The 23,905-nt window shown below is 45.5% G+C and overlaps 1 protein-coding gene across 1 annotated transcript in view; it reads right to left on the bottom strand.

The window, feature by feature from the left end:
• The window catches only part of MYOF (myoferlin), a 162,239-nt gene that overhangs the window by 17,615 nt on the left and 120,719 nt on the right, over positions 1-23,905 (bottom strand). The window contains 12 exon segments of the mRNA XM_007080098.3: positions 2,939-3,030; positions 3,495-3,650; positions 5,727-5,852; positions 7,379-7,477; positions 8,977-8,988; positions 13,024-13,100; positions 16,465-16,630; positions 18,485-18,646; positions 19,616-19,714; positions 19,835-19,993; positions 20,087-20,268; positions 23,451-23,528. Of these exon segments, the coding sequence (XP_007080160.2) occupies positions 2,939-3,030; positions 3,495-3,650; positions 5,727-5,852; positions 7,379-7,477; positions 8,977-8,988; positions 13,024-13,100; positions 16,465-16,630; positions 18,485-18,646; positions 19,616-19,714; positions 19,835-19,993; positions 20,087-20,268; positions 23,451-23,528 (1,408 nt within the window).

A 23,905-nucleotide genomic window follows, 5' to 3' on the forward strand; every position in this document is an offset into this window, starting at 1 on the left:
TCCATGATTCTATCCAGACCTCTCAAAAACAAAACAAACAAACAAATAAAAACAAACAAAAAAAAAACCCCCAGGGCTCTGGGGCACCTGGGTGGCTCAGTCTGTTAAGCAACCTACTGTTGAGTCTGGCTCAGATCATGATCTCACAGTTCATGGGATCAAGCCCCGTGTCAGGCTCTGTACTGACAGTATGGAGCCTGCTTGGGATTCTCTTCCTGTCTCTCTCTGCCCCTCTCCCACGCGTGCTCACATACGCACGCTCTCTCACTCTCAAAATAAATAAATAAATTAACCCCCCACCCCCAAATCAAGGCTTTCTGCAGAGAGTCCCCAGGCGGTGACTGTGGCTGCTGGAGGAGGACATGGTGACTGGGACAGCCAGGTGGGTGGCAGTGGGTAGGAGCACTTGAGAAGCAGTACGTGTTAGAAGTAAGAATAATGCAACGTTACATGCTTGCTCAGGGGGAGAGCTCGGGTTTAAATACATATGTCTGAATCCTAACCCTGCTGCTTACTAGCTGTGGGACCCTAGGCCAGTTACTTTACCCCTCTGTGCTCAGTTTTCTCATCTGTAAAACAGCGACAGCAATACCTACCATCCCATGTTGTTATAAGGGTCAGGCAAAGAAATGTTTAGAAAGCACTTGGCATGACTGCATTGCTGAAAACCCAGTAGCTGTGATATTAAAAAAAAGAAAGAAAGGAAGAAAAGAAAACCACTTGTTTTGGAGTTCCTCTGGTCAAACTAAAGGCTTTGAGAAGTCCTGCAGTTATTATCTGTTTTCACCCAGGTGTCTTGGTTTGAGGAAGGAATACTTTTTTTCTTGGAACACCAATTAATAGAAGACACACATTCTGTTGAACATGACCTGGATGTTGCTATGATGTGACGGGAATATACTGAACGATGGCTGAGCACACAGGAAAGGTTGCCTCTTTCTGAATTCCTGTCCCAGAACCCCTGAGGGTCTCCGCTGAGAAGAAAGTCACCCCCTAAGAATCAGCCTAGGGACTAAGAGCCATCCACAGGCCTGCAGAGGCGGCATCTCCTTTGAGAGGGGGCTCCACACACACACACACACACACACACACACACACACACACACCGGGCACAGATTGACTGAGCACAGCCTGACAGCGTCGCTTCCTCCCGGGGTGGGGGGTGGGGGGCGGGGGGGCTCCAAGCAAGACTTTTCCTGCCACTTAATTAAGCCTGTGCTTGGCTCCTCAGAGACGCGCGATTCAGACAGGGCCGCCTTTCTCCCGTGAAAGCTGGCTTTCCCCTGCTTCCCTGTCTCCCTCACATGGAGCCCTCCTTCCTGCCCTGCGTGCCTTTTCCTGTCTAGACCTCAGGGCTGGATCAGCGGAAGAAAAGGAAAATGATCATATTGCCGTGCCAGAGGATTATTTCCATTCCCTGGCCCCGGCAGGCAGCTTTGGGGTGTGCGGCAGCGTGTGTGTGTGTGTGTGTGTGTGCGCACGTGCGTGCACAGGTGTGTGCACGCGTGTGCTCAGGAGCTGAGTGAGAGTGCGGTCCTGTGTGCGTGTGTCACAAGGTGTGAGTGTGTGTGAGGGAGAACAGTGTGTGCGAACCTGAGCGACTGTGATGAAGACGGGTGTGTGTGCACACATATGGGCGCACACACGAGAGAGTGCGTAAGGATGCGAACCAACAAACGAGTAGAAAAGAAGAGGATGGGCAACATATTAAAGCCAGAAATTAAAATATAGGCCACACATCAAACAAGAACAAAGTATTCTCCCGTTTGGCAAGGTTCTGGGAAAATAACACTGTTTTCACAAACGTTTTGTACAAAGACCATTTATTCTACAGGTGGTGGCTTTGCCATGAATATGAAGCATTACCAAGGGTGTTGGAAAAAAGCCTGGGGCTTGGTCAGGAATTCCTACCTAAATCTTGGCTCTGTCATGTACTAGCTCTGTCGACAGAGCTCTGGCAACATGCCCCTCCCCTGTAATGTGGGGCTGCTGACCTCTGCCCTGCCCTGCTGATAGGCTGACCATGGAATGAGATGGTGGCAGCCACAGAGAGCCTCACGTGGATACCACACAGATGCTACGGTCAGATGGCCTGGGTTCGAATCCTGACTCCACCTCTTGCCAGCTGGGCACATTAGACTCTTCCTCCCTGTGCCTCAGTTTCTTCTGTTGTCAAATGGGGATGAACAATAGCACCCCAGAGTTGTGAAGTTGAGATGTTTCATATAAATGGCTCCGGAGGGTGCATGCACCCAGGAAAAGTTCAGCAGTTATTAGCTTTTATTAAATGTGGATGCAGCCGGTAGCTGAAAAATCCGGGTGCTATTTAGAGGTGACTTGGATGTGCCCTCCCCTTGAGAAGGACCTCATCTCCTTGAAGAGATAGATGGGTGTAGCAGCCCAGAAACAAGTCTGATGTGGTAACGGTGGAGAAACTAATGCTTTTTTAAGAGTCTTCAGGAACAGAAGATGGAGGGGCATTTGGACCCCATCATTTTGTGCCCCCTCCTCAGTTTTGGTAACAGGCACATTAATACATTCACTGGACCAAAATGGTGGGATTAGAATGTCCCAGAGAACAAGCACAAACTGGATTCGGGGAGTGAGAACCAACACGTGGCTACAGGTGAGTCACTGCCCATCCTTCTGGTCTGCAACCCACAAACGTATTGGACTTCTGGGTCTTGTCGCCTCCCCCTTCCCGGGGCCCTGGCCCCCTTGACCTCCCAGGCTCAGAGCAGATCTAAGAGAAGCCCATCTTATGACTTGGCTTTATTTTCTTCATGGCGCTTTTCACTTGCATTTGTGACCTTACGTGTTTATTGCCTGCTTTGCTGACAGTCCCGGGGCCTAGAACAGAGCTGGGCACATGTCACATCCTTAACTCAAAAGCCGTGGAGAAACGAAGGACAGAGAAACGTTTAGAAATGTTCGTTACCTGCCGAAAACCGGGTTGAGGGTGTTGGGGATGTAGTGGTCTCGATCTTCAATTACTTTTTTGCCCAGTGTTATTTTTATATAAGGGTCACACTGTGGGGACAAAACAGATGGCATGCCGTGTCACCGTCAGGTGCAAGTTCAAGGCAGTTTCCAGGGCAGACTCAGGTAGCCTCCACACCCGCTCCCACACTGACGAAAAGGTGGCGTCCGCGCCTCAGTTGAGGTCTGAGCAACACGGCCTTTGGTGCAGCAGACCGCCAGCCGCCTTCGGAGAAGTGGTGAGGGGTGAAGGGGTGGCGGCAGGGAGGAGGCACCGCGCAAATCTCCTCGAGGTCACATTTGTAAAATGAGAAGCATGAACCAGAGGAACCAAAGCCCCTTCAAGCTTTCGGATAAATCCCCATTGGGACAGTCCTCCTGAATACATTGCTTGGATAGAGTATCTTTCCCCTAGTGAGATAACAGACGCCCCAAAAGAAAGAACATGACAATTATTGTGGCTGATGACTGTAATTATCTTGCTACAGAAGAAGGCCCCACACCCAAACTCTTACCAGGCCATTGTTGTCTTGGGGCTGGAGCTCTAAGCCTCGAACAATGTAAATCCTAACCGTGCATTCCTGTGGGACGCTGTCAGGTAATTCCCGAAACTGCCTGGGAGGGGCCGGCACACTGGGGTCATCCGACAGGGAGTAGATTCTAAAGGAGCCCTAAGAGAGAGACACACAGATATCCTCACAAGGCCCCTGGTGACCCGGGCGGAGGACTCCTGCCTTCCTCTGCCACGCATTCTGGAGCAGCCACAGGGGCTGCCTTTCGTGAAGGGAACAATGTCTATTACACTATACACATTTCCAGTAGGGAAGGTAAAATGATGATAAAATAAGTATTTAACTGATTACAGAGAAGAAAGGGCAGGGCAGAAACAGGAAGACCAGGCACAAATCGAGGCAAGAGCTGGACCGGTATGGTGGCAAAGGAGGTGGTGAGGAGTAAAACCCTGCACATATTTTGAAGATAGGAATCAAAGTGATTATTTTTAATTTATTTTTTATTTTTATTTAAAACAATTTTTTTAACATTTATTTTTTAAAGAGAGAGAGAGAGAGAGAGCACGAGTCGGGGAGGGGCAGAGAGAGGAGACAGAATCCGAAGCAAGCTCCAGGCTCTGAGCTGTCAGCACAGAGCCCAACACAGGGCTCGAACTCACGAACTGTGAGATCATGACCTGAGCCAAAGTCGGACACTTAACTGACTGAGCCACCCAGGCGCCCCAGAAGTGATTATTTTTTAAACCGAGTAAAGTACTAAGGGTGATTTCCCTTTTCTGGTGTCACCCCTGTAAGCCCCCTCCCACCCCCCAGGCAAACTCCTGTTCATCCCTCCGGTCTCAACTAAAAAGTGTCTCTTCTTCCAGGAAACCTCCCTGATTGCCTCTGGGTTGGATGTGTCTTCTGCGCTCACCCCTGCTGCAGCACTGACCTCTGCATTGTGCTTGTTTACTTATTGTCTACATTCTTCATGAGACTGGGAGCTTCCTGAGGGTGGGGACTGGGTCTTGTTTATCACTCTGTCTCCAAGACCTAACACAGGGCCGGGCATGTCTATGGGGCACCATAAATGTTTTTTGAACGAGTGAGCCATCAGGCCAGCTTGACAGGCCATACATCGTATCCTGAAATGAGCTTAATTAAGTACAAGAGAAAGCACTCAAGTTGGATTCCAAACATGTGGGTCTTAGTTCCAGCTACACTCATCCAGCAAAGCAGTGTGAAGTAATAAGCACTTACTATTATGTGTTGGGCATCAGGGACCCCAAAATGAACTCAAGGAACCCGGTCTGGCACAGGGATATTAGATAGGTTTGATTCTTAGGCCTTCTTTGATTGCTTGCTGGGAAGCCGCAGTGAGAAGGATGCCGAGAACATGGGTAGGGTAGGTAGGGTATAGTGTTCTGATCGATTAGCAATGTCTGCTGTTGGAAAGGGTTGGGAAGTAGCAGCACAGGTGCCTGGGATTTGCGGGCTGTGGTGGAGGGAGGGGCGGTCACGAAAGCCGATACTCCCAGTGTGAAAGGCGCTTTAATGGTGGCAGGAAGCAGACCTGTGGGAGCCCAGAGCGGGAGTGAGTCACTCTGCCAGAAGCAACCCGGGAACACTTCACAAAGAATGTGACACTTGAGCTGACCTTGAAAAGGATGAGTAGGAGTTTGTCAGACCACAGAGAGGGAAGGCAGAAGAGCCTGTCCCGAGGCTCCCAGTTGTGAGCAGACGAGGTGTGTCTGGGGCCTGGGAGAGGTCCTTGAGCAGCAGCGCACCAGGGCGAGGGAGCAGAGGAGCTCGGGGAAGGCCAGCTCCGCCTTAGGAAGGAGTTGGGACCTGAGCCATCGTGGAAACCTGACATCTTTTAGGAGTCAAGAAACATGATCGTGTTGGGCTGCATGGGGAATGGACTGGAGTAGGGCAGAAAGGTCAGGAAGTTGCCTGGTGGTCCTGCTGGAAGGTGGGGAGGAGGCAGTGGGGGCAGGGAGCAGAAATGAGGTCTTGACGACGCTGAATCTGCAGGACTCAAGCTTGGATGGCACAGGCAGGATGACGGAAATGTACTGAGAACGGCTTTGAGGCTTCTGGCCCCCACCCCATGGCCCGTTTTCTTGTCATCACCTTGTAGCATCCTTCAGATGTCAGAGGACATGTCCCTGCCCCAGAGGCTGGCTGTCCATTATCCTAGGTCTCTAAAGAAATTAAAGGTGGATTTGAAACAGAACAGAAACACACGTTGCTCACCTTAAACTCTCCTACCACAGAAGGATCTTCATTTTCATCGGATTTGCCTCGATACAGCTTGAAAGTATCCGAAAAGTCGGTCAGGCCGCCGAATTCTGTTACATCCTCCAGTTCACAATCATATACCTGAAAACCATCAACAGCTTCTTAATTTCTCATTAAAATGCAGGTGGGGTCTAAACCAAAAAGACTGGCAATACCAAGTGGGCGTGAGGGTGTGGATGCAGCGACGGGAACCCTCACATCGCTGGCAGGAATGTAGAAGGACACAACCACTTGGGGCAAACATCTGGCAGTTTCTTATTGAGTTAAATACCCAGTGACTCTATGATGCAGAGGCTGCATTCCTAAGTGTTTATTAAGAAAAATGAAAACACGTCCACATGATACGAGAAGGTCTGAAGCAGCTTCATCCTCAGGAGAATGGATACACAAATCGCAGTATATCCGTACAATGAACTGCCACTCAGCAATAAGAAGGGACAGAGTACCGATACACAGGATAGCGCGATGGATCTCAAAACAACTGTGTTGGGCTAAAAAAGCCACACACACACAAAATACATCTGGTATAAGCCTATTTATATGGAGTGTAAAAACAGGCAAAAGTCTATGGTGATAAACCAGATCAGCTGTCTCCAAGAGCGGTGGGTGATGGTGGATAATTGGCTGGAAGGGGTGCACAGGAGCTCTCTGTGATGATGGAAATGTTCTCTGCCTTGTTTTGGGGGGCGGTTTACACGTAGACGCATACAACTATCACAACCCATTGAATGGATTCCTTTGTTGTACGTAAATTATACCTCCATAACAGAAACAGGAGAAGAGGAGGAACAAGAATGAGAATGAGGGAGGAAAGGAGGGAGGAAGGGAGGGTGGTTCGGGGACTGATCTACCTGAGCAGTTTGATCATTTTTCCAAATTAGTGGCTCTTTACATGCTGGTGTTTCTTGAGCTGCACTGAGATGTTATGATAATAAGGTGAAAATATGTGGAGGTTTTCTACTTTGATGGGGAAAATCATTTTAAAGGCTAGATATTTCTCATTTAAAATTTTTTTTCCTCCCATGCAATGTTCTGAAAACTTTAGCATTTGCTTCTACTTAAGCACATTAATTATAGCCTGAAACATGGAATGAAGAATTGGAAACTCAAAACATTAAACCAGGAGATCACAGATAGCCAGATCTGCCTAGCTCAACAGTTCACCTTCCTCCTGGACACATGTGTCCATGGTTGTGATGGTATGTTATACCCATGTAACAGAATCAACTTTTCAGCTGGTGAAATGGATGCCTGTTTGGAGGACAGGCATGTTGACATTTCACACTGTTCTGTAAGAGCATGACTTTTAGGGTTCCTTGGGTTGAACTGGATAATTGTTGGCCTAATTAGTGTGGTGCCAACCCATTCCCAACCCTCTGTCAGATGCCCTCAGCCCCAAAGTGGCAGTCACATAACCATAAATCAACAGCTGTCCTCAAGCTCCTGGAATCTTGGCAAAGCCAAAGCCTATTGCAAGAGGACTCTCTAGGAAGCCAGAGGTGCCCAGGGCCCCTCCCCATCACCCCTTTTGTCTTCTACTTAGCTCTGCCCATGGTCAGTTGCAATGGATGCCATTCCCTCACCCACAGCAGCACAGGCCCAGGTACCTTGAGTTTGGAATAGCCCTTCTGAACATATTGTCCACATTTTTCATGTTCCCCTGTGGAAGCATAAAATTTGCTCCACCAGTCAACGATTTCTTCCTCCTAATGAAAGACATCAAAATGGAAAAACCTTTATGTAGTATTGACGTGGATTTCCAATCAGTGCAGGAAAACCCATATGTAACAGGTAAGAGAAATAGGTACTTCTGAACCTGAAACAGGGGAGACGATAGGATTTTTGTTTACATGTAGATTCAGATTCAGCATTCACGATTCTTCTACCCAGAAGCTACAGGTGAAATGACCATCCTTGGTGGGATCTAATGCCCAGAGCTATAATAGATTATTTTTTTAAAAAATATTTTATTTTATTTATTTTAGTTTTAGAGAGAAAAAGCATGAGTGGCGGAGAGGGGCAGAAGGATAGGGAGAGAGGGAATCTCAGGCAGGCTTCATGCTCAGTGCAGAGCCCCACATGGGGCTAGATCCCACAACCCTGGGATCATGAATGACCCAGCCGAAATCAAGAGTCAGATGCTCAACCTGCTGAGCTACCCAGGTGCCCCTAGATGATTTCTTACAGCCTATAGACACAATATGTTCATTAGTCTGATTTTACTTTTTTAGCCTGTTGACTTGGTATTTATATATACAAATTAATTAGATAAAACTTCCCTTATATGTTTTCCACTATTTCATTTCTTTAGTCCTTATAGCCAGCAATACATTATAAAACAAAGCTAAGCTGAGAGGTGGAAAAACTGGTTCTAATTCCAGTCCCATCCTTTACGTTATAAGCTGTACTCTCACATTATAAGCCACATCGGCTTGGGCAAGTTATCCAACATCTCTGAGCATCAATTTCTTCATCCACCGAGTGGGTAAGAGCACTACCTGTTTCCATCTACTTCAGAGAGTTGTTTTGGAAATCAAAAAAGATCATTAGGAGAAAGAGCTTTAAAAATGATAAAATGTAAAACACAGTAAGGAGGCATTATGGGTCATTTAGACAAGTGGCTCCCAACCTGTCCTTGGGGTTTCTAATTCAATCAGCCTGGGGGAGTCCTGGGCATTCAAGAATGTTTTCTTAAATTCCACAGGCGAATCCCATTGTGCGGTCAGTGTTCAGAACCTCTGGTTTAGATGGGTAGCTCTTGGTTGGGCAGAGGGGATAGCATATCAGAGTCACTTGTACAACAATTTAAAACTGCAGAAGCCTATAGTTTATTAAAGGCTGCTATAAGTTCTACTCAAATTTTTAACAAGAATAGAGCCTCATCAGACCCACCCATTGCTTATTTTAATATACCTGGGAAAGAGTGATCTTGCTGGGGGGAAAAAAACAGTGTCACCTGTAACATAGACTCTTAGTCTGGGTAGGGGGCAGGGAAGGAACACTCAAGAAAAGCTATTTCCTTTCTGTGTACCATAGACATGCAAACACACACACACACACACACACACACACACACTATACAGAATTATTTCCCCTTTATAGTCAGTAAACTAAGCTTGGATTTTAAAAAGTTTCTTTACGTATCAGCTATAGGCAGAAAATCTAAAATGAATCTTAAATCTAGCAAAGCGGGTACAATAGTTACCTTTTCTGTCAGCTGTTTATCACATATATGCACAGGAAGAGGGCAAACCATGTCAGGTCACACAGATATGGAGACCCCATGAGCATCAGGTTTAAAGAGAAAGAAGAAGGAGAAATTAATTTTCATGCATGCTTTAGATGATCAACATTTTGATGGATTATTTAAAGTATTCAAGATGATCTCATAATTAAACACACCTTCCTGGTTTCTTCTCTGAAAACGTGCACATGAGTTACAAATAGTATTAAAATGGAAGGGTTGGAGGTAGCCACCCACATCCCATGTTCTCAAGGGTTAGATAATCTCATTGTCTGCCAGCACAGTGGTCACAAGACGGGAGGGATGGGGGTGCATGGAAGTGTGGCCACTCATCAGTCGGCCCCCAACCTTTCATTTCACTTAGCTCCTAAAGTATTCCCCAAATTGGCCTTATTCTTATCCCTTCAAAAACTCCTGTCGGGGGAAAATCATGTCTAGCATGGCTGCAACATCATCATGTAGCTGCCTTTCCTTGCTTTTTCCCCATGCCTCTGTTACAGCACCAAATACAGATGCGTCCATCAACACTGTTCGAAGATGTCAAGTTTCTCACGGTCAAATGCTTCCATCTGAGCTTCTGCATGGAGAATCCACCCCTGATCTCAGGGTGCATCCAAGAGATGAGGGAATGGTGAGCTCGGATGCTGGGCTTGAGTTTTCTTTCCGTGCCTGCTGGTTGTCACCCAAGTTCACCTTCAGGGGCAGTCTGAGGAACTGCTATCTAGACCCCCTTTCTGAAATCCTAACTTCATTTCTCATGTGAGGAGACAGCAGCTCCTCATTATAGGCCCTTCCTGCAGCTGTTGTATGAGGCGGCCACAGGGCTTCCTCTGTTAAGCGCCCCTTGGTGTTTTCTGATTGGCGTTTATTCAGTACACAGCATTGCCAAGAGAGGCAGAGAGATAGACAGATGTAACAGTTTGTTATATTAGATTCATACCAAAGCAGGATTAAAGGTTAAATCGCAGCCAGATTGAGATTTTGGAGAGAGGGACTTTATGCCAAAAGTACATTCACATTCTGAATGGTTCCTGAATTTTTAAAAAAGATTTTTAAAGTCTGTTTATTCACATCTATTTTTAGCTATTTGAAATCATTTCCAAGAAGAGAATAGTTTATGGTTTAAAAAGCGTGACTCAAAACAAGTGTCTGGTTTTAAAAGTTAGGATTAATATGGGAGAATTTATTCACGCCCATTTACTCAGGAGTTCATGCGGAAAAGGGATGGGAGCATCTCAAGAAGCTTGCTTTATGGTATCTGCATGGCAAGAGTCTCCCCGGGCTTCAAACAATCACATTTGCTTAAGGATCACCTTTCACTCCAAAATCTAGTATTAGAAGGAATCTGAAAGGAGAATTCAAGTCTTTAGACCAAGGTCCCCGTGGTCCCAAGCAGCTTCATGCATTTTCTCATCATACATACATGCACTGTCGTTGGAGAAGCCATTTTGCTGAGTGCTGTTGACATACTGCTTAAACACTGGAATTGGAAGGTAATTGTTGAAATGGCCATGTAGGAATGCCCATGTCATCTGGCTAGCACTTACCAATTTGCCCCAGGCACCACCTTTCTTGTGGTAATGCTGAGCCCATTTAAGAACTCCCAGAGATCCGGGGCACCTGGATGGCTCAGTCGCTTAAGAATCTGACTTTGGCTCAGGTCATGATCTTGTGGTTTGTGAGTTACAAGGCCCATGTCGGGCTCTGTGCTGACAGCTTGAGCCTGGAGCCTGCTTCAGATTCTGTGTCTCCCTCTCTCTCTGCCCCTCCCCTGCTCACACTCTGTCTCTCTCTCTCTCAAAAATAAACATTAAAATTTAAAAAATAAATAAAAAGGAACTCCCAGAGATCTCACAGGGTAACGGTGTGAGTTTCTGTAAGCACAGGACAGTCACCCAAAGCCCTAGCCTCCAGGTCACATCAACAGCAGTTAGTTTTGACTTACTCTCTCAATTTACCCAGATTAGTGGTAACGGACATACATTACACATATATCACATGTACATGTAATGCACGCACATCATGTACATGTAATATAGGACATCAGCAAAGTTGTTATTATTTGCTCTTCCAAAGCTCAACTTCATTCATTTGACTTTGCCGAGATGTGTACTGTCTTCCCTAATGTATGGGTGGAGTCAGTTTTTGAGGGGAGATTCCAACCGGCCTTTCCTAACACAGTGTGCCTCAGCTAGGTGTTAGCAGAACAAGCTGATTAAAGTCATGTACGGTATAGTAGTCCCCACTTGTCAGCGGGGCATACGTCCCAAGACCTTTAGTGGATGCCTGAAACTGCGGGTGGAATTGAACCTTGTATATATTATGCTTTTTCCTATACACACATACCTATGATAAAGTTTAATGTATAAATCAGGCACAGTGAGAGATCAACAATAACTAATAATTAAATAGAACAATTATAACAATATACTGTAATAAGTTTTGCGGCTATGGTCTCTCTTTCAAAATATCTTATTGTACTGAACTCACCCTTCTGATGATGCGAGATGATAATATGCCTAAGTGATGAGACGGGTGAGGTGAGTGACATAGGGGCTGTGACGCAGTGTCAGGCTACTATTGCCTCTGACACTGCGTCAGAAGGAGGACCGTGTGTTTTGGGACAGCAGTCGACCGCGGGGAAAGTGAAACCTCAGATCGGGGGGGGGGGGGGGGGGGGGGGGGGCGCTGAACAATGGCGGTTCCGAGTGCTACCGCCTCCAATCCTGTTCCGCTGCAACTCAGATTCTATGATGTAAACTAACCTTTCACAATGTGTTGTTCCAGTAGCCCAGTCATGGGTCAACTACTGTTACGAAATGAGTGACAATATCAGCATAGATTGGCCTTGATTCTTCTTGATCCCCCATATGTAGGGCTACCGAGGACACAGCAGGCACGAATAAGAATTGTTTGGCCATGGAAAGTAAGAAAACTGGAGACAGGTTACAGAACAGGATCTAAAACTGCCCTTTTCCTGGGCCATTGTGAAAACGTATTATCAATCAAGGTTCTTAAGTATACAGTACTTAATTTCTCCCTAGGCCACCACTGTTTTGGTGGGAATATGTGAGGTCGTTTGCAGAGCAAATGTGGTGTTTCGCAGATTTGATATTGTCATTTATGACTGTGGAGGATTCCCAGGGAGCAGAATCAAATGCACTGCGACACAGAGCTGGCTGTGGAGACCACATTTCATATGGTCCAGTTGTTAGTGAGCTTAATGAAGTGGGAAGGAAGTGAATTTTTTAAAAGGCACTGTTTATGGACATAACATATTAAAGTGCAATCATGTGCATTTTTTGGCCAGTTTGCACATTAAAACATGCTGTGAAAGTCCATCCTAAATGCCAACACAAACAGGGAGATATTTGATGTTTTCTTTTTTCTGGACTGAGACCTTTCTTCCCCCCACCCTCCCTTTCCTTCTTGTAGAATTGGCTGCGATGGTTCTAAAATAGGGTCCTGAGTGAGCATTTCCACCAATTTCTTCACCTCAAAACCACAATGAATATAAAAATCTTAGATAACCCACACACGGGCAAATAGGGTCATTAAAAATCCATGACATTTCTACTTCATGCATGCACCCCTTCTTCGGAATGTTCAGTGCTACAAACCACTTCCTGAAATTTCTCTTTCTAGCAAATGGTATCATTCAGACTGTTCACACCAATGGTTCTCAGACCTGCCTGCACATTAGAAGCGCTTGGAGAGATTTTTTAACATACTGATGTTTACTAGGTCCCTCTTCCTCTTGGAGGGTGGGGCCTGGTCCCGGGTATTATTTTAAGTATCCCGGGTGACCCAGGGTAGAGGACATTAATCTACACAACGTCATTTAATTACTGATGAGTGTGAGATTCAGATTCTTTATTCTACCTCCATAAATTGGCTTGGTTATTATTATCTTAATTGCATTGAATGGCGGTTTGCCTGAATTCGCCCAATGCCTAGGCACCTGGAAAATAAAACTGATATTATCCGATGATCAGTTCTGAAACCTACCTTTGAAGCCAGTAATGGTTTGGTGTCTTCTATTTCAATAATGACGTCCCGGCAGGGTGGGGTAGACAGAAGGGAGGCTGCAAGACAAACAATTTCTCACCCAAGATACTTAGGAAAAAAACAGTACTGAACATTCTAGTTGAAGTTCAAGTTCAGCAGCCACAGTGGAAAGTAGACTTTACTCATGGGTAGGACTCACTCACTGAGTGTACAGGACCATCCCCGAATGGAGAAGGTGACCCAGTAACTCATCACTTTTCCCAAAACATGATGTAGGTTTAGACATTTTCTCTTGTCTTGGACAATTAGCCCAGTACCTGTACACAGGAAGTGCTCAAAAAAGAACGGTTCAATTGTGTCAAGAAAGACCAATGTCTTTAGAGGACATGAGCGGAGAAGGAAACCCACATCGGAAGGAGCTTCACCTTCTTAGAATCTGTTCCCAAGACACAGCAAAGCAAAGCAGGGCAAACAGTTGCACATTTCAGGCCTGAAGCTGCAGGCGGCTCATTCAGCTCCGGTTCCCACGGTGGGAGCACAGGGAAGAGGCGTCACCCTGGGTTTATGCAATTCCCAGAATACGGCTGACCCGGAACAACACGGGTTTGAACTGTGCAGGTCCACTTATGTGTGGAATTTTTTCAATACACTATGGTACTGTAAATATATTTTATTTTCCTTATGATTGTATTTTTTTAAGATTTTAAATGTTTATTTTTTGAGAGAGAGACAGAACATGAGCGGGGGAAGGGCAGAGAGAGAGAGGGAGACACAGAATGTGAAGCAGGTTCCAGGCTCTGAGCTGTCAGCACAGAGCTCGACACGGGGCTTGAACTCACAAACCGCGAGATCACGACCTGAGCTGAAGTCAGAAGCTTCACCGACTGAGCCACCCAGGCACCCCTTATGATTTTCCTAATGTCTTCTTTTCTCTAGCTTACTTTATTGTAAGAATCCAGTGTATAAAATATACAACATACAAAAAATGTGTTAATGGACTGTTTATGTTATTGGTATTTAAGGCTTCTGGTCAACAGGAGGCTATTAGTAGTTAAGCTTTAGGGGAGTCAAAGTTGTACATGGATTTCTGACTGCATGAAGGTCAGTGCTCCTAACCCCTGCGTTGTTCAAGGATCAACTGTATTTGTGGCTCCGGATTTTGGGATTAGTGCAAGGGCTCAGGGGTAGCCCCTGGGCTCACCAGGTTTGCTTCCAATGAAGCCTCAGCCTAGGGCACGGGTGTGGGTGAGTATGTCTACCCTTTATGGAAGACGGCATTGGGCAGTCAGACATTCAATGGGAGGCCAGCACCCAGACAGAACAAACTGCAAAGCCAAAAGAACTTTCTGTTTAACCCACCCGTGTAGGACCAAAAGCAGGGGAGGGAAGACACATTTTAGGTACATACCACGTGCCAGGGAGTGGACTAAGCCTTTTACGTACTTTATCTCATTTAATCCCTCAATAATCCTGTAGAATATGCACCATTATCCCCATTATAAAGATTAAAAAACGAATCGAGGCTAAGAGAATCCAAGTTACTCGCTTCAGGTTAAACAGCCAGTAGGAAGTGGAAGTAGATGACCTAGGGCTGTCTGACCCCAGAGCTTGTGTCTTAACATGCCAGCGCCCAGGGCAGAGTAAATGCTCAATGAAATGGGAAAGGATTAGGGGGACACTGGGGAGACAGGGAGAGTGACATTTACTGAACATCTGCGATACTCCACTTGCTGTGCTAGCTCATTCGATATCCACGCAGCACCCCCATCCCTACCAGCAGTCTCTACATTTCCAAAACAGGCTCCCCCCAAAACTTCTGCCAGCTACAACACAGGACGTGACAGCCAGTTGGGTAGGTGTGCGGGAACACAACTGTATGCAAGCTCCTTCTTAGCAATTCTCTGCTTTACCAGCCTCACGTAAACAAAGCCTCAAGGCAGGAGGAAAGCTATTCTGTATGCTTCTGACACTAGGCCAGCCAATTACATTCCTCAACTCTTACTCTATTTTTGGTTTTAAGAAAGTACCAGATTCTAGTCTTGGGAACATTATGCTTTGCCCACCCCATACTCCTTATGGATTTTCCTTTTCAAAGAGTTCTCTGAAACCTTGACCATATTTCACATTAATTACAGAGTCACTAACCAGGAGACCTCTGCCTGAGCCCCATCCTACCCGCCCCCCCCGCCCCCCCCTGCCCCATAGACACCAACAAGTCCACACTCGGAGGCCAGAGAAAGATTGCAGAATTTGTGAATTCACATATTTGGATCAAATAACTTTGTCTCATGAAAGCAGCACGGGCAATGCTAGGACAATGGTTTCTCTCCACTGAGTAACCCCAAATTAAACAATGCTGCAGTTATAGTAATCCTTGTTGCTATAAAAAATGTTGCTATTTTAGGTACTATCAATTCAACACAAAATGCTTGGCATGGGAAATTTCTGGATAAACTCATGTAGGTTTGTTTTTGCCCACATGTGATTGTGGATTTTATTTTAGCCTCTTCTCTGAATCAGGGCTATAGGATGCTGAAACAGATGAGTTTCAGATGCTCTGTCAAATCAATACCAAACCTTCTGGAAGATTAACTAGAACTGGTTAGCAGGACAGCTGCTTAAACAGAAGACATCTGTTTCAGTCTTGAGGCACCGAAGATCAGCTGAATGAATGTGTGATAGTTCCCCACGGCATCTAATCTCATGAAGCCAGGGGCCCTGGAACTTTGTTCACTATGCTGACCCACTCCCCAGCCCCTAACACGGACCCTGGCACACAGTAAGCTAAAAACAAGTCATTATTGAATGGGCAATAGCAAAATGCTACTCATTAGCTGTTATTTATTTGGAGCCCTAAGGTCAGCACCATGCCCCACTATCATTTACCTACGAATCATGTGACCTACGGCAGACAAGTCCCCAGCTTTTCCTCCGCGGATAACAATGAAATAGTATCTTTCCAATGACATCGCGATAACGGGATGCGATCATGAGGATGACAGACAGAAAGCAATTAGAAATGAAAATCCTCCCCCTGCTTCACTGCTCAGGAGGGGACCGCTGTATTTCTTGCTCAAAGCATTTATCACACTGACTGCAACTACTCATTTCCTTGTTTGTCTTCTCTGCTTGACTACATGAAAACATTATGAAGCACTTAACATCTCCCGAAGAGACAGCTTATGTTCAGCCAGGGATAGGTTACTTCAGAAGGTAACAGTTTGGGCGCTGGATGCCGCCCCCCCCCCCCAAACAAGGTGGGAATTCAAATCTAACTTTACCACCTACTAACTATAGCACCTTGGGAAAGTTACATAGCCCACTGGAAATCAAATGAGTTCTTCATCTGCATGAATATTTTTTATCTTGAGGAGGTCTGTGAAGATTTAATCAGATCTCACATGAAAAACCCAAAGGGATATTTATAGACGTGAATTTTACCTTTTAGCTGTGGCACAAGATCCTCCTTTCCCGCATAAGGGTCGCAGCGAAAGCGGTCCAGGCGGTCGATGGTGCACTGCCCAACGACAGGCTTCCGCCCAAACTGCCTGTGGTCAATGACCTTGATCACCAGAGGAGGCATGTACAATTCTTCCTTGGGCAAGAACTGGGGATTCACAGAGGTAGGCGTCACTTCTCTGTAGCAGAACTTCCCAGTAAATTCTCCCAAAGGGACCAACCCAGACTTTTTGCCTGATTGGTATAGCCCCGGGGACTCACAGTATGTAGTTCTGGAATATATGTGCTAGGCAAACAGCATAGTGCTTCAGGATGGGAGCTGCGAGCCAGACGGCCTGGGGTCAAATCCTGGCTCTGCTACTAGGAGTCGCTTGGCCTCAGGCAACTTTTCAAAGCCCCAGTTATCTCCTCAGTAATAGGAGGGTTGTTTAATTGATGTATGTGAACTGCTTAGAATAGGGTCTCAGTGCCCAGTCACAGGATGCAGACTCAGCATTTAAAAGAAACTGAGATCAAACTGAATCTCCAAGGGAAATAACTGTGGCTTGGGAATCTTTTAGTCTTGGAAGTTTGGTGTCCAAATGGAATGCTCATTTTTCCTCGACTCCTCCTGTTCTTCCTTGTGGAATTTGGTGGCCTCGATGACATTGCCTGATTAGGGAATCATGGGCTGGTCTTGGGGTCTGCCTGGTATGTGGTTCAGATACATTTCCATCTCTGGCCTTGCAAAGGAATCGAAGTTGGGGTTGACTGAGTGGCTTTTCTTCTGCTGACTGAGACTAGATTCAGACTAGAACGTGGGGGGTGGGGGAGGGGCTGGGGAGCAGGCAAGGGTGGGCGGAGTGGCCTGGGGCGATCACTTCCCGACTGGATTCGGGCTTGCAGCACTCCATCTGCACACTGCAGGGGGGAGGAGGACGGCTGCAAAGCCGGAGGAACCTAAGTCCAAACTCTGGCCGCCTACTTGCCAGCTACGTCCCTGGTGTAAATTACTTATCTTCTGGGTTTCCGCTACAGTGGGTGTTTAAGGAGTGAAAAATGCCTGTCTTGCAGGGTGAGAGCAAAGACAAAAGGCAGGGAGTATGAAGGCAGCCGGCACCCAGGGCTGCTGCTGTCGTCTCTCCACATACCCACTGCCGCACAGAAAGTGTGGCCTGACACTCACTTGCAGGACCTGGATAAGGTGTCCCCCTCTCTAGGCCTCAGTTTCTTCATCTGTAAAAGCCCAGGTTAAATCACGGGACCCTAGAGTTTGAGAATGGTGTGCTAGCGACACCAAATGACTAGGGAGAGAAAAGGAATGTGAAGGTCCTGGGCTTTCTACTCCATCAGAGCCAAGGAAATGCCTTGATTTTATCTCTTTGATATAGTACAGTAGGATAAGGATTTAACTGCTTTAAAAGCGGGAGGACTGGGTGACCTCTTCTTGCTCCTATGGGGTCCTATGATGGAGGACCGTGAACCGGATCTGACACTGTCCCATATTCCTAACCACCCGTGGAGCAAGGTGGGTGCCTTCCAGAAGCACCTGGAGGAGGGGTGCAGTCACGGGCTGTTAGGGCATGGCCCCACTGCCCCAAATGGGCTCCGCACCTGCCCTTCCCCAGCCAGCCAGTGCCTATCTGGAGGCTTCTAGTCCATACACACTTGCAAGGGCAGGACTGAGGGTTAGTATTCTGCCCTCAGGGGACTGACCCAAAGCCTGAACCTGGTAGCTGAACAGATGAAAAGTTTGTTCTAGAAATACGTATTCTCATAAATATTTCTGTGTCACTGGGGATGTCTAAAGCTTCAAGAAATCATCACTATGGTATGAGAGTCTAAGGGACGAAAGTCACTGGCAAGCTGAATCCAAGGCAGGGTTTTTCTATTTGCTGTCAGAGTTTGGAAATATATAAACTTTGTGTGTGTGTGTGATTATATATATATATATATATATCCATATTTCAGATAAAACTCAGGTACTCAACACACATGGACTATTACAATCTTGATACTGTACCACTTTCATGAAGAGAACAGAACTTGGGAAGTTGGGTGTCTTCTTAAGGTTTTTGATCACCACTGATTCTACCCTTTCCCCTCCACACTCCACAATGAGGCTGGGGGATGTGATAGAAGCCATCTGGTAGTTCTTCATATTTCTTAAGCCCCAAGCTAGAATCTAACAAAACAATATAAAGAGATAGAAAGAAAACCCAGTATATTAAAAATAATATTCAAAGGAAACATTCTTCCTTAATAACAGAAATTCTTTAAGGTTGGCTTGTGCAGATTTGCCTAAAATCTCTGAGACTCTTATTCTGGAAAGCCTGTAGTTCATGCAGAGAAAGTGGTTTTGCCCCTTTTCCTCTGCCTGAGCTGCTAAAAAGCAGAGCAGTGAAGAGTGCAGGAATCAAATGCTGGCTGTGAACCCAGGCAAGTTAGTAACCTCTCTATGTCTCATCTGCAAACAGGACTGACAGCATTATCTATCACAGAGTCATTCCGAGGATCAAGTGTAAACTTCTTAACACAGCGTCTGACATGTAAGCATTCAAAAATGATAGCTGTTGTTTAAAGCCATCTGTTTGGTCTCTGGAAACTCTTACCAAGACAGCTTGAGAATGGAAATCTCAAGGTAACATCAAGGAAGAGACCTTGAGAATGGACCAGACACTGTCCATCAAGCTACCTGTTAGCTCCATCAGCCTGTGTCTGCCCTGATTGTCTGGCATGTCAGCATTTCCTGTTACTCCCATGCCTCTCTCCACCTTGAGTCCCCTCTTGAGTCTCCTGCTCTCTGTGCACATGCGCACACACACACACACACACATGCACACACACACACACACACACACACTGCTCTTTGCCTTCCCTCTCCCAGCTCTCCAGTGGACACGGAAAGCTCAGAAATCTCCTGGATCCCAGTAAATGAGAACCCCAAATTCCCTCAGTAAGGCTGGAATTGACCTGTTCTTCTTGTTTCAACAAGCCTTCTATGTCCATGAATATTTCAGATTTTCGGACAAATGCTTTAGGAAGTTGGGCACAGCAAGAGAACAGGTGACAAGATTTCATTTCCCAGGTGAAGGATTCCAGTTCTGTCGCTATGTCATTTGACTTGATCCATAAAACTTAGGGAGCTGCATACCTCAATGGCAGTGAGCTGGACCACAGGTCTGATCCCCTGGGGAACCATGTATAGATTTGGTGCCCTTTGTGAGGGAAGGATGGGAAGGTTGGAGCCATCCTGTAAAACAAACATGGAAATGTCAGTGCCTCTCTTTAGTTCAAGGGAATGGTGTCGTGGGTTATTAACAAGTATTTTAAGCAGTTGCTATGAAAGAATATGTGAGAACTCAGTAAGTACCTTGTGCCTCAGAATCAGTTCTGCGGTTACAAGGACATCCCCACAGGCTTTGTGTCCATTCATTAAGGGGTGCCAGAGAAGTTTGGGTGTGATATCCATTTCTGAGTTTAGCTTTACCAGAGGGGAGCACAAGCTTCGTCCTAAAAATTCATCTTTGCCCTAGAGAAACAAACAATCCTTAAATTCCCCAACAAATATCCCTATAAACTTCCATTATTCCCCAAGCCATCTTAGAAATTCTAAATTACCTACCACTTGGTCATTGTCAAAAAGTTCAATGACAACTTTGGGTGGGTTCTGTAGGACTGTCTGGGGCTCCCCATAGATTTCAATTTCATCAAATATAATCGTTTGGTCCCATGTGGGATTCAGAGTTGAGTGGATGATCTCAGTGGTTTTGCTTCGATGGAGGAAGGAGACATGAGCATACGGATCTAAAACAGAAGAAGAGAGGGGCGCCTGGTGGCTCAGTTCGCTAAGCGTCTGACTTCTGATTGTGGCTAAGGTCACGATCTCATGATTCATGAGATTGAGCCTTGTGTCGGGCTCCGTGCTGGGCTCCGTGCCTGCTTAAGATTCTCTCTCTCCCTCCCCGTTGGCCCCTCTCCTGCTCACATTCTCTCTCTCAAAACAAAAAAAAAAATAAAAATAATAAAAATAAGAACTAAAACAGAAGAAGAGAGTAACAGTGAGGCCGTGGCTAAAGTCCAGCTCCTCAGGACCACTCATTTCAATTGCATGTTCTTCCTCCAGGTGCACTGATCACAGACCCTCACCACCACCTGGGAGATAGGTTGCCGAAGCAATCATGAAAAAGAACAGAGCTGGAGGCATCACACTTGCTGGTTTCAAATTATATTACAAAACTATAGTAATCAAAATGGTATGGTAGTAGCATAGAAACAGACACAGGAATCAACAGAACAGAGAACTCAGAAATAAATGCATGCATATGAGAGCAACTAATTTTCAATATAGGTGCCAAGAATGCACAATGAAGAAAGGATAGTCTCTTTGATAAATGATGCCGGGAAAACTGGATAGCCACATGCAGAAGAACCAAGATGGAGCCCTGTCTTATACCATACACAGAAGTCACCTCAAAGTAGACTAAATACTTGAATATAGGACCTGAAACCATAAAACTCCTAGAAGAATGTATAAGGGGTAAGCTCCCTGATATTAGTCTTGGCAGTGATTTTTTTTTCTGGCTTTGACACCCAAAACAAAGGCAACGGAAGCAAAAATAAATAAGTGGAACTATATCAAACTAAAAAGCTTCTGCACAGCAAAGGAAACAATAAACTGAATGAAAACCCATGGAATGGGAAAAAAAACATTTGTGAACCACATATATGATAAGGAGTTAATATCCAAAATTTGCGAGGAACTCATACAAAAGAGCAAACAGCCCAAATGACCCAATTAAAACATGGGCAAAGGACCTGAATAGACATTTCTCCGAAGAAGACATATAGGTGGCCAACAGGTACAATAAAAGGTGCTCGACATCATTCGTCATCAGGGAAATGTAAATCAAAACCACAATGAGATATTAAGTAACCTCTCTATCCTGTTAGGATGTCTCATTATCAAAAAGACAGGAGATAACAAGCTTTGGTGAAGATGTGGAGAAAAGGGAACCCTTGTGCACTGTTGGTGAAAATGCAGACTGGTGAAGCCACTGTGTAAAGCAGTATGGGAGTTCCCCAAGAAATTAAAAATAGAGTTATCACATGATCCAGCAATCCCACTTCTGCGTATATATTCAAAGCAAATGCAATAATGATCTCAAAGAGACCTCTGCACTCTCATGTTCACCGCAGCGTTATTCACAATAGCTGTGGTATGGAAACCACCTATGTGTCCACTGATGGATGAATGAATGAAGCAAATGTGGTGTGTATGTGTGTACTATCTATATATAATTCAGCCTTTAAAAAGAACGAGATCCTGTCATTTGTAACAACATGGAGGAACATGGAGGGCATTATGCTAAGTGAAATAAGCCAGACCGAGAGAGACAAATATTACATGGTATCACTTACATGTAGAAGTTCCCCCACACCCCTTCAAAAATCAGATTAATAGAAACCGTGAGTGGAATCGTGCTTGCCAGGGGCTGGGGGGTATGTGTGGGGGGGAGGGGGGTGAAACGGGGAGAGGCTAGTAGAAGGGTACAAATTTCAGTTATAAAGCGGAGAAGGCCTGAGGACCTAATGTGTAACATGAGGACTACAGTTGACAACAGTGTATTGTGTAACTGACACTTGCTAGGCGAGGAGAACTTAAGTGTTCTGTCACACACACAAGTGTAACTGTGTGAGGTAACAGATGTGTTAAGGCAATTGTGGGAACCCTTCCATCACGCATTTGTATATCAAATTGTCACTTTGTATACTCTAAGTGTGCAACTTTGTAATTTATACCTCAACAAAGCTGAAAAAAGATAAGGAAAAAAAGAAGCAATCTGTTTCTCCTCCATGCTAAATAACTTCACCAAAACTTTTGCAATTGCCTGGGAGCTGATCTATTTGAGCAATAGCCTAATATCTAACCTGAAAGTGTTGTATCATCGAAAATGCTGCTTCATTTTTAGCATTGCGGTATCACATGAATGGGGCTCTTTGTTTCTGCTCCAATCATATATCTCATGTCTCAAACTGCAAAGAATGTGCTTGAGTTTTAGGCAACTTCAGTCAAGAATTTGGAGAAGATTCTAACTTCAACTTTCAATGACTGAGTGCCCTCTGGTGGTGAATATTCAAAAATGTCTTCAAACCCCATTTGGAGATCCGTAGTATAGAGATAGCTTTGAATCTCCTCTCATTTGTCAGAAAAGGAAACCACTCACAAATGTTGGTTACGTTAGTGCTTGGAACACACCTCACAACTGATGTGAGCGTGCCAGAGTGTCAGGCAACTGCTTTAAGAGCTGTTTCCATAGAAGCTCTGCTCCGTTCAAGTCCTGAAGGAGAAATCTGCCCCAAGTAGCCCAGATGGCCCCTGAACTATTCATGATCCCACCAGCTACAGCAAAAACTCCCAGCAACCTTTTCCTCAGCCCTGCCTACAGCCTTCCCCTTAGATCCAGTCCAAAGGACACAAAACCAGCCGGGTCTCACGGCTTTATGGTGCTGCTGGGAATCGGGGGAACAGGCTGCGGAGAGGTCGAAACGGACTCCCAATGACCTCAAGCCTGCTGTTGTAGGCAAACGCGTGAACTTGTGATCTGTCAACTTGAGAGAGCTACAAAAAATATATAAAGGATCTTAACTTCCCAATCAGCCCAAGAGCCCAGGGTATACGTATATATAGCTGTGTGCATAAGCAGAGAGCAGAAACTGCTTTTCTTCTTGAGGCTTTTTATTACCTGATCAGTTAATGATTATTAGTATTCAAAGACCACATATCTTCTGTGTATCTCCAGCACCCAGCAGGAGTGCTCGACATACTCAGTGATTATTTATTTAATGACTGAGCAGTTTACTTCACACAAATCGAACTGATCTCAATATGGAAAGCCCTTTAGTTGTTCTCTGAGAAATCACTAAAAGCATCCACAAGCTAGCCTGCTATGCAACAACATGTATGATGGAGATTTTTGTGTCTTTACCTGAAAAACTATCCTTGTCTAGAGCCATGAGGTTTCTGGCTTGATAGATATAGCAGCGCAGATGGTAAATGTAGACTCCTGAAAAGAACAGGATGGAGGTTACTTACAAGAAACAGAACACTGGAATATTTGGACATAATACATATTTCACATCTACTTCTCCACAGTAAAGAACACATAGCCTGCTGATGACACGTGCTCCCAAAGTAGTTCTGTTTCCTATAAAACAAAACCAACTTTAAAAATACTACAGTAAGCTTGGGGCGCCCGGGTGGCTCAGTCGGTTAAGCATCTGCCTTCGGCTCAGGTCATGGTCTCACAGTTTGTGAGTTCGAGCCTCACGTCGGGCTCTGTGCTGACAACTCAGAGCCTGGAACCGGCTTCAGATTCTCTCTCTCGCTCTCTCTTTCTCTCTTCCCCCTCTGCTCGCACTCTGTCTCTCTCTCTTTCTTAAA

The sequence above is a fragment of the Panthera tigris genome, chromosome D2 (assembly GCF_018350195.1).
Source record: "Panthera tigris isolate Pti1 chromosome D2, P.tigris_Pti1_mat1.1, whole genome shotgun sequence".
Lineage (NCBI taxonomy): Eukaryota > Metazoa > Chordata > Mammalia > Carnivora > Felidae > Panthera > Panthera tigris.